Genomic DNA, 16,761 nt, shown 5'->3' on the forward strand with positions numbered 1-16,761 from the left:
CCTATTGATAGTGTGGATCATGATAATATCTTGCCTGATCCTATAACCATTCAAAAATTAAAAAGGCTAGCTCACAAAACAACCCTCGAACCACCAGCAACCTATCTGCTAAGCAAAAAACTCAGAATATACCACCTAATAGTAGATCAGTTGGTGAAAAAGAAAAGGATCTGAAACTAGAAACAAAATCTAAAATAATAACAATAAACAAACCGACAGGGCTGAAGACTCTGATGGATTCCTAGAACCACCCGTCAAAAAGAGAGCAAAAAACAAAGAGAACACAACAAACTGTGATACCTCCAATACATTTGACTCACTCATGGAAACGGATAATACTACACCTGAAGATACTACTTCCATACCGCTTTCCCAAACTGCTGGCAAGATGGAAAATATGGAGAATGTCTCTCCAGACTGTCAAGGGAAGTATACCAACTCCCATGCATCCCCAAAAAATCTTCTTGTGAACCTTCCAAGATAAAAAGACTACAGAAAAACTTCAATCCCCAACAAACTACTTCCTCTAAGGGAAGTATGTCTGTCAGAGGGAAAAAATAACCTATTCCAAATTCAAAGATATCCTACAGTGGAACTGCAAAAGAATAAGAGCCAGATCTGAACAGCTAAAGATCATACTACATGGTTTTAATTCAGGAATAATTTGTTTACAGGAGACAAAGATAGGCAATAACCCGTATAATCCTGGATTAAACTACTCTATATACCATTCACCTCCTCCTCCAGGAGATATTGGCCCTGGTGGAGCAGCAATAATAATTCATAAATCAATACAACACACAGTCTTAAATCTTGTGACATCTCTGCAAGCTGTGGCTGTTGAAACTATACTAGATAAAAAGATTACTATATGCTCTCTTTATCTTCCACCTAAATGTGGCTTCACAGAACATGACATACAAGACTTAACTAACCAGCTCCCAAGCCCATTTTTATTGCTTGGTGACTTCAACTCCCATAATCCTCTCTGGGGAGGTAACATATTAAATGCTGAGGGGAAATTAATGGAGAAGTTTATTGACAGTAATCCTATCACCTTGTATAATGATGGATCCATGACTTACCATAACACTCACAATAATACAACCAGTGCCATTGATCTAAGTATATGTTCATCCTCCATCCATCTCGATTTTGTATGGTCTGTCAATGAGTATCTTAATGGAAGTGACCACTTCCCCATCCATCTCAAGTATGTCAAAAATACCCCAACAGAATGTCCCCCTAAATGGAAGGTTCAGGAAGCTGATTGGAATATATATAAAAATAATATAATTTTAGATCAAGATTGTGAAACTTTTGACAGTCATATAGAACCATATAAATTTCTTACTGAAGTAATCTTAAAAAGTGCTGAGATTGCTATTCCAAAAACGAAAGGGAAACCCAGTAGACCTACAGTTCCATGGTGGAACAAAACCTGTGGAGTACTGAGAAAGATAACCCAAAAATGTTACTGACAATACAAAAATAGCGGTTCAACACAGAGCAAGATTATATATAAACGTGCTCTTGCTAAGCAGCGCAAACACTTCAAGAAATCAAAGCGAGAATCATGGCCTCACTACATAAATGGAATTAACTCTAAAACCCCTTTGAGCGTAGTGTGGAGAAAAGTGCGAAAACTTAGTAGCAAGTTCGTTCCCTCACCTCTACCTACGCTTAAAATAAATAACACACTCATTACAGATCCATATTATGTTGCAGAAAATTTAGGTGAATACTTCTCCAAAATTTTTAGTCCAGAAAATCACTCACCCGAATCTCAGAAAATTCAAAATGCTCAGATTTCTCTGGATCTCAACTCAAATAGCAGAGAAATCTATAACGTAAAATTCTTCCTACAAGAATTTAAAGAAGCTCTTTCCTGCACAAAAACTACAACCCCTGGTGAAGACACAATATTATACGAAATGATCAAGAATCTCCCAGAAGATGCTAAGACCTTTCTTTTAAAAATCATCAACAGAACCTGGGAGACAGGTATATTACCTAAAAGCTGGAAAACTGCCATTATAATACCTATCAAAAAGCCCAATAAGAATCCTTTTGATCCATCTAGCTACAGGCCCATAGCCTTAAACAGTTGTGTCTGCAAGTTAATGGAAAAGATGATAAATACCAGACTTGTTTGGTACTTAGAATCTGAAAACAAACTTTCACCCTACCAGTTTGGTTTCCATAAGAACAGATCCACGCTGGACCCACTGCTGAGACTATCCAACCAAATCCAACAAGGATTCTCAAAACAGTGTCAAACGATAGGTGTTTTCTTTTATCTCGAGAAAGCCTATGACACAACTTGGAGATTTGGAATTATCCAACAACTAAATAGAATAGGCATCCAAGGTAATATGCTGAGATTCATTAACTCATTTTTATCTGATAGATTATTAAAGGTTAGAGTTGGCAATAGTCTCTCGAAACCATTTATTCAGAAGGAGGGTGTCCCCCAAGGAAGTGTCCTGAGTGTCACTTGTTTTGCTGTGGCAATAAATAATATCTTAGAAGAAATTGCACCACCTGTAAAGAGCTCCCTTTTTGTGGATGACTTGGCAATTTATTGTACAAGCTATGATGCTATTTCAGCCTGCAAGCATTTACAAAATTCAATTAATGCTGTTGGTAGATGGGCTGACTCATGGGGCTTTAAAATCTCAACCATAAAAACCACTGCTGTACGTTTTACTCGACATAGACGAAGAGAAGTAATTCCAACCTTAAATCTAAATGGAACCATTTTACCATATGAAGAAGAGGTAAAATTTCTTTGCATGATTTTTTACTCAAAATTGACTTGGACCAGCCATATTGATACCCTGAAGACAAAAGCCAGGAAATCAATGAACATCTTGAAAGTTGTATCTAGCTTTAGTTGGGGAGCAGATAAAAGATCACTGCTAATGTTATACAATACTCTTTGCTGATCCAAAATTGATTATGGTTGTCAAATTTATTCCTCCGCTTGCAAAACTAGACTGCATAATATGGGCCTTAGAATATGCTCAGGGGCATTTAGAACATCACCAGTAGAAAGCATAAATGTAGATTGTGGTGAACTGCCACTTGACCTTCGTAGAGAGGAACTAGGACTAAGACTTTTATTTAAGATCAAGACAGACCATAAAAACCCTGCCTTTGATAAAATCAAAAATGTAAATGGTGATGATTTTAAAGGTTCTAGATCTTCAAAACCCCTTCAAGTCAGAATGAATGAACAAGTAGAAGATATATCTATCAAGACCCAGAACGTTTTTCAAGTGGGCCATCCACATATTCCCCCTTGGATTACCCCTGAAATATCAAAATGCTCTATAGAGGTAACCAAAAGGAAGACTCCCATTGAGCAGGTGAAGTCTACTGTATATTTTTAGAACATTATAAAGCATACGAAGAACACACAAAGATTTATACTGATGGATCCAAATCGAATAATGGAGTTGGATATGCTGTCATCCATGATGACACATCATACTTATCTAAACTTCCTGATTCGGCCTCCATATTTACTGCAGAAATAACAGCAATTAATCATGCTTTAAAAGTAATACATGAAACCAAAGGAGATGCATTTGTATTTTATTGTGACTCAAAGAGTGTATTAGACAGTATTAGCTGTTTTAATAGCTTTCACCCTTTAATACAAAAAGCTCATGAGTGGCTATTTCATATTTCCTGCCGACACAAAGAGGTTAATTTCTGCTGGGTTCCATCACACGTGGGAATCCACGGTAATGAACTAGCTGACAAGGAAGCAAAGGAAGGTGCACAATGTAACATGCCAAATACCAAGATACCACATTTTGACATGAAAAGAATAATAAAATCCCATATTTTAAACAAATGGCAAGAGCAATGGTCTTCCCCAGTTTTAGCTAATAATAAAAAATATAAAAATATTAGAAATTCCATAAATCCATGGGTCTCTGATTTTAACTTGAACTGCAAAAAGCAGGTTATTTTAACCAGATTAAGGATTGGACACACCCGCCTAACCCATAAATTCATCCTGGATAGCGGCGGTACACCTGAGTGTGCTCATTGTGGCACTTTGATGTCAGTTGAGCACATTCTGATGTACTGCCCAAAGTTTTTAAGTATAAAGACGAAGTACAATCTTCACTCAAAATCTCTCGAAGAGATTTTGGGTGAAGAAGCTGATATTGATAAACTTTTTGGATTTTTAAAAGAAAAATCTTTTCAATGAAATTTAGATCTCTATCAAAACAATTTTATTTACTTCTACTTTTTATCTATTTATTTTTTAACCAAATTTAATGCTTTTATACTTTATCAAATTTTTAATCTTTTACCCACTCCTCACCAATCAGTCATGACGGCGCTGAATGACCTCCTCGGTCCCAGTGCCTGGCCACTGGCCTAAATATCATACCATACCATACCAATACTATTTAGTTCTATTTTCAACTCATCTATTCCCCTGTTATTTTCTTCATTTGGCCTTTGGTAATAAGGCTACTTTTTTGTATATACTTTTGCATTCACTTTTCAGTTTGATGATTTCATCTAACAATTCGTTGATTTCCCTATTATATTTTTAAACCTGTATTTACCTAGTTGTATTTTATGGGAAGGAGAGCTATGCTCGTGGTGTCCCGTCTTCATATCTCATTTTATCTAAACTATTTTTAAATTCATGTATTGTTTTTGCACACACTACTTTCTCATCTAACTTGTTCCAACTGTCTATTACTCTGTGAGGAAAGCTGTTCTTTTTCACATCTCTTATATAGCTGTCTTTCTTGATTTTCTTTCCGTGTCCTCTTGTATTTCTATCATTCCATTTTATTAGATCCTCTCTATCAATAATTTCTATGCCTTTCATGATTCTGTAAATAGCTATCAAATCTCTCTCTCTTCTTCGCTCTAGTGTCTGTAGCTCAAGTTTTGCTAGTCTCTCTTCATATGATAGTTTTGAGTGTTGGTGCCAATTTTGTAATTGCTCTTTTTATTCTTTCAAGTTTTTTTATACATTTTTTTGTACTTGGTGACCACATCGTCGCTGCATATTCCAATCTTGGTCTTATCAGAGTGATTAGTATTTTCTTTACCTTTTCTTCATCCAGGTATGTAATTGCCACTTTGATTGTTCTTATTAAATTATAAGTTTCACCAAAAATCTTATTTATTTGTTTCTCAGGTGACATATTATTCATAACAATGACTCCCAGGTCCTTCTCATTTTCAACTTTTTTTTATACTTTCTTCTCCCAATTTATATGGTCCTGTTATTCTGTTTTTGCTTTTTCCAAATTCCATTATACTACACTTTTTAGTATTGAACTCCATCTCCCACTTCTTACTCCTTTCCCAGACTTTATTTAGATCACTCTGTAGTGATTCACAATCTTCTTCTGTGTTCACTTTTTTTAATAGTTTTGCATCATCTGCAAAGAAGCTCATATAACTTTCAATTTCCTCATCCATATCATTAATATATATAGCAAACATTATTGGGGCCAAAACTGTTCCTTGTGGGACACCGCTTATTACTTCATCCTAATTTGAGTGTTTGTCTCTTATCGCTACTCTCATTTTTCTTTCTTGCAAAAAGTCTTCTGTCCATTTAACAGTTTGCGCTGTATTTCTCCTTCGGTTTCTAATTTCTTAAGCAACTTCTTATGTGGTACTTTGTTAAAATTTTTAGAAGTTCCGCCATGGGATACGAACCCTGACCCGTGCGTCGATAATCACGAGGTCAAGACGTTAGCAACCATGCTACATGGTGATGGTTCAAAAGGACTGTACTAGTCCCCGACCACGCTTCACGTAACATTGGAAGATCTAATCTCAATTTCATCTAATCCCGTATTAGGCGAGCCCTCCGACAAGTTGTGTATGTTTCTTAAGACAGATTGAACATTTGTAGAAGTTCCGCCATGGGATACGAACCCTGACCCGTGCGTCGATAATGACGAGGTCAAGACGTTAGCAACCATGCATGGTTGCTAACGTCTTGACCTCGTGATTATCGACGCACGGGTCAGGGTTCGTATCCCATGGCGAAACTTCTAAAAATGTTCAATCTGTCTTAAGAAACGTACACACTTTGTTAAAAGCTTTTTTTAGGTCTAGAAATGCACAATCAGCCCATCCATCTCTTTCTTGTATTATATCTATTAGCCTTGAATAGAAACATATTAAATTGGTGACGCATGATCGTCCTTGTCTGAATCCAAATTGCCTTGGATTTAGCACATTGTTTTTTTTTCTAAATATTTTACCCATCTACTTTTGACAATTCTTTCACAAATTTTTGCTATTGTACTTGTTAAAGAGACTGGTCTATAGTTGGTAGGGTCTTCTTTATTTCCCCTTTTATATATAGGTACTATATTTGCTTTTTTCCAATCTTCTGGAACTTTTCCTTCTTTCAAGGAACTGTTTATTATGCTATGTATTATGTCTGCCAGTTCATTCCTGCATTCTTTCAGAATCCAGTTTGCTATTTCATCTGGTCCATGTGATTTTCTGACATCAAGATTACTCAAGTGTTTCATTATTTTATTCTTTGTTACTTCTATTTCTTTCATAGGGGGGGACTTTCTCTTTCCATTCGATCTCTTCCGGTTGTATGTTCTCCCTTGTAAACACTGATTTGAAATGCTTGTTCATAATTTCCCCCATTTCTATTTCCTCTGTGTATTTAACTCCTTGTCTTAATTTCTCCAAATCTTGGTTTTTCAGTATGTTTACAAATCTGTAAAATAATTTTGGTTGATCTTTACATTTTTCTATGACATCTTTTTCATATTTTCTCTTTTCCTCTCTGCACACTTGTACATATTCATTTCGATAACAAGTATATATTTTCCATTTTTCAGGCCTTTTGTGGTTCTTCCATTTGGTCCAAGCTTTATCTCTTTTGTCTTTTAACTCTCTACAACTTTTGCTGTACCAGCACTTTATATATTCTTTTTCTTGTTTTTGTCTTGGGACATACTTTTCCAGTCCTTTTTTATAAATTTTTGTCAAAATATTCCATTTCTCTTCCACTGTTGTTTCTTCTTTGTATATTTCTTCCCAGTTTTCTTTTTTAAAGAATTCTCTTATTTTATCAAATTTTGTTTTTTCATACATTCTTCCTTTTCTATATTGTTCATTTCTTTTCATGTATTTTTCCTCATTTAGTTCCAGTTCAATCAGTATGTGGTCACTTTTACTTATTGGTGTTTTATATTCAATCTTGTCCACTATTCTAGGTTCTGATGTGATTATTAGTACTAGTCTCGATGGTTCTTCTTCATTTCTATACCTAGTGTTCTCCTGTGTCCACTGTGTCATTGTATGGTCAATAATCATCTCGAGTAGAACATTTCCCCATGAGCCGTCTCCACCCTTTACTGTCATCTCTTCCCAGCAGACTTCTTTGCAATTAAAGTCGCCCATCATAACTATTCTTCCTCTATCTTCCATTATCTTATTTAATGTTATCTTTGTGTCTTCTAACATATTTTTATGTTCACTCTCTTCCCACGAGGCTGTTTTTGGAGGCACATAATTTATCACGAACTTTCTGCTCTTCTTATCTCTGTCTTCCACTTCGATCATAATCATCTCTACTGTATTCTTTCCATATGTGACACACCTCATGTTTATATCCTTCTTAGTCAGGAACATAACTCCACCCTCTTGTTTTGTCTCTCTCTTTCTAATCCAATAATTATATGCATCATGTCCTACACTGTTGGGTGGTAGTGGACCTTTTAATTTTGTTTCTACAATTCCCATTATGTCCGGTTCTTTTTCCTTCAGATAATCATTCAGCTCATTCAGTCCTGTTATTAATCCATCTATATTTGTGTAAGACACTTTTAGTTTTCTGCCACTTCCATTGCATTCTCTGTTTCCCTTTTGTTTTTCTCTAGTATGTCGTATTTCCTTACTTTCATATTCACTACTCTCCAATAGAATTTCTCTTTTTCTGACTCTGTTCTGTTCTCGTTTTTTTCCTTAGCTTCATGTCTTTTCTTTTTTTCCTCCTCTCTTTCCTCTTTATTAATTTCTCTTTTTATCCATACCTTTTTATATTGTTCACTTGTTGCTAGTTTCCCTGTTTTTGCTAAGATATTCTCTGCTGTCGTTTGTGACCTGAATTTAATCTTAATTGGTCTGGATTTATCTGTACTATACTTTCCGAGTCTAAACATCTCTTCAATTTGTTTCATGATTTCAGGTTCATCTTCCTGAACTAATTCTAGTAAACTGCTTACTTTTTCTTTTTCCTCATTCATTCTTGTGGTTCTGTTTGGGTTATATTTCTCTTCCATTCCTAATATAATTATACATTTCTTTTTATCTGCTAAGTCCCTTACTATATTCTCCTTCTGTCTCATCACTTTAATAACTGAGTCTTCAGTTTGTTCTTTCATTTGCTGTTTAATTATGTCAGTAAATGCAACTCTACTGTTTTCTTGGATCTTTTTCCAACCCTGTGTTTCCTTTGCTATGGCCTCTTTATTGTCTTTATTATTCCTCTTTAATTCCTCATTCTCCTCTTTTACTTCTTTTAACTGCCTTTTTAAATCTTCTATTTCTTTAGTTAAGTTTTTGTTCACCTTCTCAAGTTCTTCCAGTTTTTCAACTCTTTGCGCAATCTTTGCTATGTTACCGAACCTCTTCTCCCAATGTTCGGTCATTTGTTCAAGTTTTTCCTCTAGTCTTGCCAATCGGGGGAGGGTTGGTATCCTACCTCCCCTTATTCAATTCCTGGAAATTATTTTCTTCACCTTCCATTGGGCTGCTCTTATCTATATTTCTAATCTTAATGCTTTTACTGATATTTTCGATTTCCCCAGTGTCGTCAGCTGATCTTTTGTTTACATTTTTTCTGCTGTCAGGGGGAGCCCGTTCGTCTCCCTTCTCATTTTCTTCCATTTCCCTCCGTAATCCCTCCCCTTTTCCCCTTTCATTTCCTTTTTACTACACGAGATTTCCCCTTCCCTACAAATACAATAAGGTACTTCCTCGTAGTTGAGATCCACGAATAATGCGGTTTTTTTTTCCCAGGGTTCCAATCCACGCCGTGAATCCGACGAAAGTGTGTGTGTGTGATGTGTATGTACCTAGTTGTATTTTATGGGAAGGGGAGCTATGCTTGTGGTGTCCTGTCTTCATATCTCTGTTTTATTTAGCCAGTTTTTAAATTCGTGTATTGTTCTTGCACACACCACATTTTCATCTAACTTGTTCCAAATGTCTATTATCCTGTAGGGAAAGCAGTTCTTTTTCAGGTCTCTTCTATAATTGTCTTTCTTGGTTTTCTTTCCATGTCCTCTTGTATCTCTACCATCCCATTTTATTAGGTCCTCTCTATCAATAATTTCCATGCCTTTCGTGATTCTATAAATAGTTATCAAGTCTCCTCTCTTCTTTGCTCCAATGTCTGTAGCTCAAGTTTTACCAGCCTCTCCTCATATGATAATTCTGAGTGTGTTGGTGCCAATTTCATAATTGGTCTTTGTATTCTTTGAAGTTTTGTTATACCTTTTTACTTGGTGACCACGTCATCGCTGCATACTCCAATTTTAGTCTTATCAAAGTGACTAGTATTTTCTTCACCATTTCTTGGTCCAAGTATGTAAATGCCACTTTGATCGTATTAAATTATTAGTTTCTCCAAAAATTTTGTTTATATGTTTCTCAGCGGACATATTATTCATAACAATGACTCCCAGGCCCTTCTCTTTTTCCACTTTTTTAATTTCTTCCTCTCCCAATGTATATGATCCCACTATTCTTTTTTTGCTTCTTCTGAATTCCATTGTACTACACTTAATGTTGAATTCTATCTCCCACTCCCTACTCCATTCCCATACTTTATTGAGATCACTTTGCAGCAACTCACAATCTTCTTCTGTGCTCATTTTTTTCAACATTTTTACATCGTCTGCGAAGAAGCTCATATAACTTTCAATTCCTTCATCCATATCATTAATATATATAGCAAACATTATTGGGGCCATAACTGTTCCTTGTGGAACTCCACTAATCACCTCATCCCAATTGGAATGTTTGTCTCTTATTACCACTCTTATTTTCCTTTCATGCAAGAAGTCTTCCATCCACTTAAATAGTTTGCCCAGTATTCCTCCTGCAGTTTCTAATTTCTTTAGCAATGTCTTATGTGGCACTTTATCAAAAGCTTTTTTTCAGGTCTAGAAATGCACAATCAGCCTATCCATCTCTTTCCTGTGTTATATCTATTAGTCTTGAATAGAAGCACATCAGGTTTGTGACTCATGATCTTCCTTGTCTAAATCCAAACTGCCTTGGATTTAGTACATTGTTTTTTTTTTCCAAATACTTTATCCATCTAATTTTGATAATTCTTTGACAAATTTTAGCTATTGTACTTGTAAGAGAGACCGGTCTATAGTTTGTAGGATCTTTTTTCTTTCCCCCCTTATATCTTGGTACTATATTTGCTCTTTTCCAATCTTCTGGAACTTTTCTTCCCTTCAATGAACTGCTTATTAGACTATGTATTTTGTCTGTTAGTTTGTCCCTGCATTCTCTCAAAATCCAGTTTGCCATTTCATCTGGACCATGCGATTTTCTGACATTGAGATTACTCAAGTGATTCATTATTTCATTCCTTAGTACTTTAATTTCTTTCATAGGGGGGGAACTTTCCTCTCCCACTCATCATCTCTCAGTTGTATGTTCTCCCTTGTAAACACTGATTTAAAATGCTTGTTCATAATTGCCATTTCTATTTCCTCTGTGTATTCTTAACTGTGTTTGAGATGAAATGCCTGAGAAGTATGATAGGGGTTACTAGGCTAGAGTGAGAAATGAGGAGGTGAGGAGGAGAACAGGGGTGGAAAGGGAGTTGGGATGATAGGGTTGATGAAAGAGTATTGGGATGGTTTGGACACATGGTAAGAATGAGTGAAGAAAGACTACTAAAAGAGATGTGGAAGGAGTGAACATGAGGCAATCTAGGGTGAGATGGATGGATGGGGTAAAAGGGGCCTTGGGAAAGATGGGAATGTCTGTTGAGGAAGGACAGTAGAGGACACAAGACAGGGGGGAATGGAGAATGGCTGTATATGGATGATGTTGTGATGCATGAGGTGGAATGGGTGGGGGATGGGGGTGAGGGAGTATGTGTGAGAAAAATTTGACACAGCCTGAAGGGATTTCTCTCTATCTTCTCCTTTTCTGCATGAGGGGATGGAGAGGGGGGTTGTTGATTTAATGAAGCGGCCTTGCTGTGGATATGCTGTGTCTTATGACACTGCTTCTGACCCAGGGCAGTGGCCAAGATGCAGGGATGACCTGTCATCCAGGAGGTGCCAAGAGAAGAGGAAGGGAAGAGGGTGGAGGGGAGTGGAGTGTGATAGGGATGGAATGGGTGGGAATGGTTTTTATGCCCTTGTTTTTTGGCTACCTCCCTTATAAGTGTGAAAATAGCCTTTGGTATATATATGTCTGCTCAATGATCTCAGCTTGAGAACTCATCTTCTGCTGAGACATCAGCTAGTGAATACCTCTTAAGATTATTACTTCTTGTGTTTGTCTTCGAATGGTGACAAGTGATTGTGTTGTGGTTTTGTAATTGTATATGTATAGTGCTATACAGTCACAGGTACTTATGGTGTCACACAGATAGTTTGGGTCTAGTGGGTGACAGCCTTACCTCAGGTAAATAAGGCTATCAGTCACTCTGAAGGTTCAAAAACCTGCAACAACATAGTCCCTTTTTGGACATGAGTCTGTTCCACAATGAATCCCCTGGCTCAATTTTGTGTTAAGAACTGTTTTTAATTATATGAGTGAGATTATTATTTGTGTATGTTTTTTAGGTTCCCATTACTTTGAACTTCTTTCAAATGAGTTAATTCTTTTCAGTGTTTGAGCAACTGTTTATGGGGTTGGACTGAGAAACAAGCTCTGAAGGCCTTTGGACCACTTCTTATCAGGTGCTTTACAGCTGTTTTTACATATTTTACATCATGAAAGTTCCTATCATTTATCTCATGAGGAATGGGATGCAAAGAATAGATTATATGAAGGGGTGATTGTAGTGATATGTACTGTATGGGGCAGAAGCTTCGAATTTAAGTGAAGAGAGAAAATTAAATTGTTTGAGATTAAATGTCTGAGAAGTGTGGTTGGTATTATAAGGTAGGATAGAGTTAGAAATGAAGAGATGAGAGCAAGGATGGAAAAGGAGATGATAGGGCTGATGAAAGAGTATTGGGATGGTGTTGAAGGCAGAGGTGGATGGAGTGAACTTGAAGGGACAACAGAGGATGAGATGGATGGATGGGGTGAAAGGGTCTTTGATCAAGAAGGGAATGTCTGAGTAAAAGCAGCAATGACTGCAACAGCTCTGTAGGGAAGAGGCCAAACGCAGAGTATGGGAGTCCAATATATTTTACGTTTCGCCCAGCAGGGCGAAACATAAAATATATTGGACTCCCATACTCTGCGTTTGGCCTCTTCCCTACAAGGGAATGTCTATTGATCAAGAAAGGGAGAGGCAGGAAATAGGGATGAGTGGAGAATGGCTGTGTATAGATGATACTGTGATACAAGAAAGGGAAGGACCGGCATATGAAAGGGTTGTGTGTGAATGATGTTTTGATGCAGCTTGAAGGGGTTTTGCCCCATCTTCTCTATTTTCCACATGAAGGGACAGAGAGGTGGGGAGGTTGCTGATTAAGTGAAGCAGCCTTGCTGTAGAGGTAATGTGTCATGCTGCATTGCTTCTGACCCAAGGTAATAGGCAGGAGCCAGGGATGACCCATCATCCACAATAGCTAAGATGAGAGTGAAAGGGTGGTGGGTGGGAGTGAAATGGATATCTCCCTTGTAAGGGTGAAAAAACCCATGGTATATATAGATAAATCTCTCTTCCTTGGTAATGGAGGTAAAATACAGTAAAAGCTCCAAAATGTAGAGAGTGATATACCAAAGTAAGGAAAAAAGGAAAATATGACTTATCATAAAGAAAATATTAGAAAACCAAATGCTTAATTGAATTAAGCTCATGTCCTAAAAGCACTATATTATCTTCCTACTTCAAAGGTAATTCAGTAAGAGAAATGAATTATTGTAACACATATGCCTTCTTTATAAGAGAAATACAACTCATAGTGCTTATTAGATGTTTATTTGAGGTGATCTGTGTGTTCTCATTGTTTATTACATACCTCTATATTAGGTTCAGTTTAACCCCTTGACATATGATGACACCTACGAAGGGTATCATGAATTGCAAGTGTTGGGTTGTCGTACATTTGGCAGCTAGTGCCAAGGCACGAGTTTTGGATTATCATATACTGGGCAGTAAGTGATAACAGATCATGGATGTATGTGTATTACTTTGTATTTCACTTTTTATTTTTTCACATAGAAATATATAATTGATCATATGGACACTCTGTGAACAGGCTTGATTGCATTTTTTGTGGTTTGTCATCCACAATTGGTGAAAGAGAATGAGCTAAAGGAAAAAGAGAAAGTGCCTCTCCCTCTTCCTTTACAATGGAGAAAGTACCTATGTGTGTGTGGTCTCACTCTTTCCTTTTCCAAAAGAGTGTCTCTCTCTCAAATTGTAGTTCGGTGAGCTATTGTTTTTTACTCCTTCACTGTGATAACAAAAGGCAACCATTGTAGCTGGTGGGAGATTTCTATACTCTACAGCCCTCATAATACGGGATCTGCCCACCTACCCACATCCCTAACCTCATTAATAAGACCAAAACTGGAATACGCAGCGACACTATGGACACCCAGTACTAAAATGAATATAAAGAAATTAGAAAGAATACAGAGAGCAATGGCAAAGTTGGCACCAGCTCTTTCCAAATTAACATATAAACAAAGATTATCCAAATTGGAACTACCAACACTAGAGCAGAGAAAAGAAAGAGGTGATCTACTGACTATAGAATCACGAAAGGAATGGAAATCCTTGATAGAAAGGATTTACTAAAAAGTGACAATGGAAAAACAAGAGGACACGAAAAGAAACTCAAAAAGGATAACTATAGAAGAGATCTGAAAAAGAAAAGCTTCCCATGCAGAGTGCTGGATATCTGGAATAATCTAGATAAAGAAACAGTGTATGCAAACACAATTCAAGATTCTAAGAAAAAACTTGATGCCTAAAGATACAAAGACGGGTCACCACGAGCATAGCTCCCTTCCTGTATAATACAACTAGGTAAATACAACTAGGTAAACTCAGGTTTGACCTAGGTCTTCCCAAGCCAAGTTGAGCACTCTACCCTTGAGCTATGCCAGCTGCCCAATGCGAATAGTTGAAAACCTAATGAAAGCTGAAAGCTTTCTTGTCTTTCAACTCTCATGTATTTTTTTCCCACTTGTCCTCCTTCCTGTCTTTCCTACCCATCTTTCATGCTTTCCCACCCTTCTTTCTGTTTGTTTTCCTGTTTTGCTGTTTCTCATTGCATGCAATATAGATGGGAAGATGGCAAAGAAAGAAGAGGGCAAAAGTGAGGGTGGCAAAAATAAAAGAGTAAACAAGAAATGGGGAAAGGTGGAGTGACAAAAAGTGAATGTGAGGAGGGTGATGACGCATATCTGATTCAAGGTTTGATAGATGTTCCATTATTTCTTTTTGTGTTATTTTTATCTCTCTCATAGGGGGAGAGTGCCTTTCATTTCCTTCATCCCAATATTGTGCTTTCTCTCTAGTGAAAACAGATTTGAAGTGATTATTCATGACTTCGGCCATTTCTAATTCTTCTGTGTATTCTATATTACCTTGGCGTAGTTTCACCATTTCCTGTTTGTTTTTAAGTTTACCATTCACATATCAATAGAATAGCTTGGGTTGCTCTTTGCATTTATCTATGATGGCCTTTTGATGGTTCCTTTTTTCTTCTCTTCTCACTTTAACATACTCATTTCTATAGTTTATACTGTATAAACTTGCCATTTTCCAGGTTTTTTTATCTTTTCTCCATCTTTTCCAAACTCTGTCCATTCTATCTTTTGCCTCACTGCATCTTTTGTTGAACCAGCATTTAATGTACACCCTCTCTAGTTTCTGTCTTGGTATGTGCCTATTCACCCCTTCGTTGTAATTATCCAGCAAGATATCACATTTCTCTTCCGCTTTTGTCTCTTCCATGTAAAAAATTTCCTAATTTGCATTCTGGAAGAATTTGTTTAGTTTTGCAAAGTCCGTTTTGTTGTGCATCAATCTTCCTTTCCTATACTTTTCATTTCTCTCCATGTATATTTCTTCTTTTAGTTCAGTCTCAATGTGTATATGGTCACTCTTTCCAATTGGTGTCTTGTATTGGATTTTATCCACAATTTCTTGTTCTGTTGTAAATATTAAATCTAGTCTCGACGGCTCATCATTATTTATGTATCTGGTATTTTCACTGACCCACTGAGTCATTGTATATTCCATGGTTATGTCCAGTAGTACATTACCCCACAAGCCTTCTCCTCTCACTGTCATGTCCCAACAAATTTCTTTGCAATTGAAGTCCCCCATAATTACCAGATTACCCCTGCCCTTTAGTATCTCATTTAATGAATGCCTTGTATCTTCTAGCATTTTCGTATGCTCATTCTCTTTCCATTCATTATTGGGGGCACATAAATCACCACAAACTTTCTACTTTTCATGTTCTTGTCTTTGACTTTTATCATGATCATTTCTTTCTTACCTTTGCCCTCCACAATTTATGTCACATTCAAGTTTTTCTTGGCCAAGAACATGATTCCTCCTCCCTGTTTCTTGTCTCTGTTTTTTAATCCAGTAATTGTATAGTCCATGTTCAACATCGATGGATGGTATTTCACCCTTAGGTTTAGTCTCCACAATTCCCATTATGTCTGGTTTTTCTTCTAGCAGGTAATCATCAAGTTCGTTCAGTCCTGAAATTAATCCGTTGATGTTGGTATAGGCCACTTTCAATTTTTTTCTTTCTCCGTTTTTTTCTGTCTTTGGTTTGCCCATTCTGATATACCATTTCCTCAGTCTCATGTTGATTACTCTCCAATAGAATTCCTTGTTTTTGGTCTCTGTTCTCTTCGCATTTTTTCCTTTGCTTCATCTCTTGGTGTCTTTTCTTTATTTAATTCCTCATTTCTCTTTTTGTCCATATCTTATTGTACTTTTCACTCCTTGCCAAGTTACATACTTTTTCAAATATGTCTTCTACTACCGACGGCAAAAGATAAAAGAGATGAAGCTTGGAAAGAATGAAAAAAATAATAATAATAATAAAAAATAAAAAATGAACATTGTCAAAAAATCACATGACCTAGATGGAATTCCAAACTGGATACTAAAAGAATGTATAGATGAACTAATGGACAAAATATATAAGATAACAGATTGCTCACTCAAAGAAGGACTGATACCAGAAGACTGGGAAAAGGCCAATATTGTGTCAGTATATACAGGGGGGGCACAAGGAAGACCCAACAAACTATAGACTAGTCTCCCTTACAAGTACAATAGCCAAAATTTGTGAGAAAATTATCAAGAGTAGATGGACTAAGCATCTGGAGAACAATATACTAAATCTGAGACAATTCGGATTTAGACAGGGAAGATTTTGTGCCACAAATTTGATTTGTTTCTATTCAAGGTTAATAGATATAATGCAAGAAAGGGATGGATGGCCAGATTGTGCTTTCCTGGACTTACAAAAGGCATTTGATAAAGTACCACATAAAAAATTAAGAAAACAGGAGGAGGTATACAAGTAAAATTAT

At 36.7% G+C, this 16,761-nt stretch overlaps 1 protein-coding gene across 2 annotated transcripts in view; it reads left to right on the top strand.

The window, feature by feature from the left end:
• The window catches only part of LOC143039179 (uncharacterized), a 387,022-nt gene that overhangs the window by 327,030 nt on the left and 43,231 nt on the right, over nt 1-16,761 (top strand). For both annotated transcript variants that reach the window (XM_076209036.1, XM_076209037.1), the window contains one exon: nt 11,899-11,969. In XM_076209036.1, coding sequence (XP_076065151.1) covers nt 11,899-11,969 — 71 coding nt within the window. The remainder of the gene's footprint in view (nt 1-11,898; nt 11,970-16,761) is intronic.

The sequence above is a fragment of the Oratosquilla oratoria genome, chromosome 26 (genome assembly GCF_046742065.1).
Source record: "Oratosquilla oratoria isolate Oo_2021 chromosome 26, ASM4674206v1, whole genome shotgun sequence".
Lineage (NCBI taxonomy): Eukaryota > Metazoa > Arthropoda > Malacostraca > Stomatopoda > Squillidae > Oratosquilla > Oratosquilla oratoria.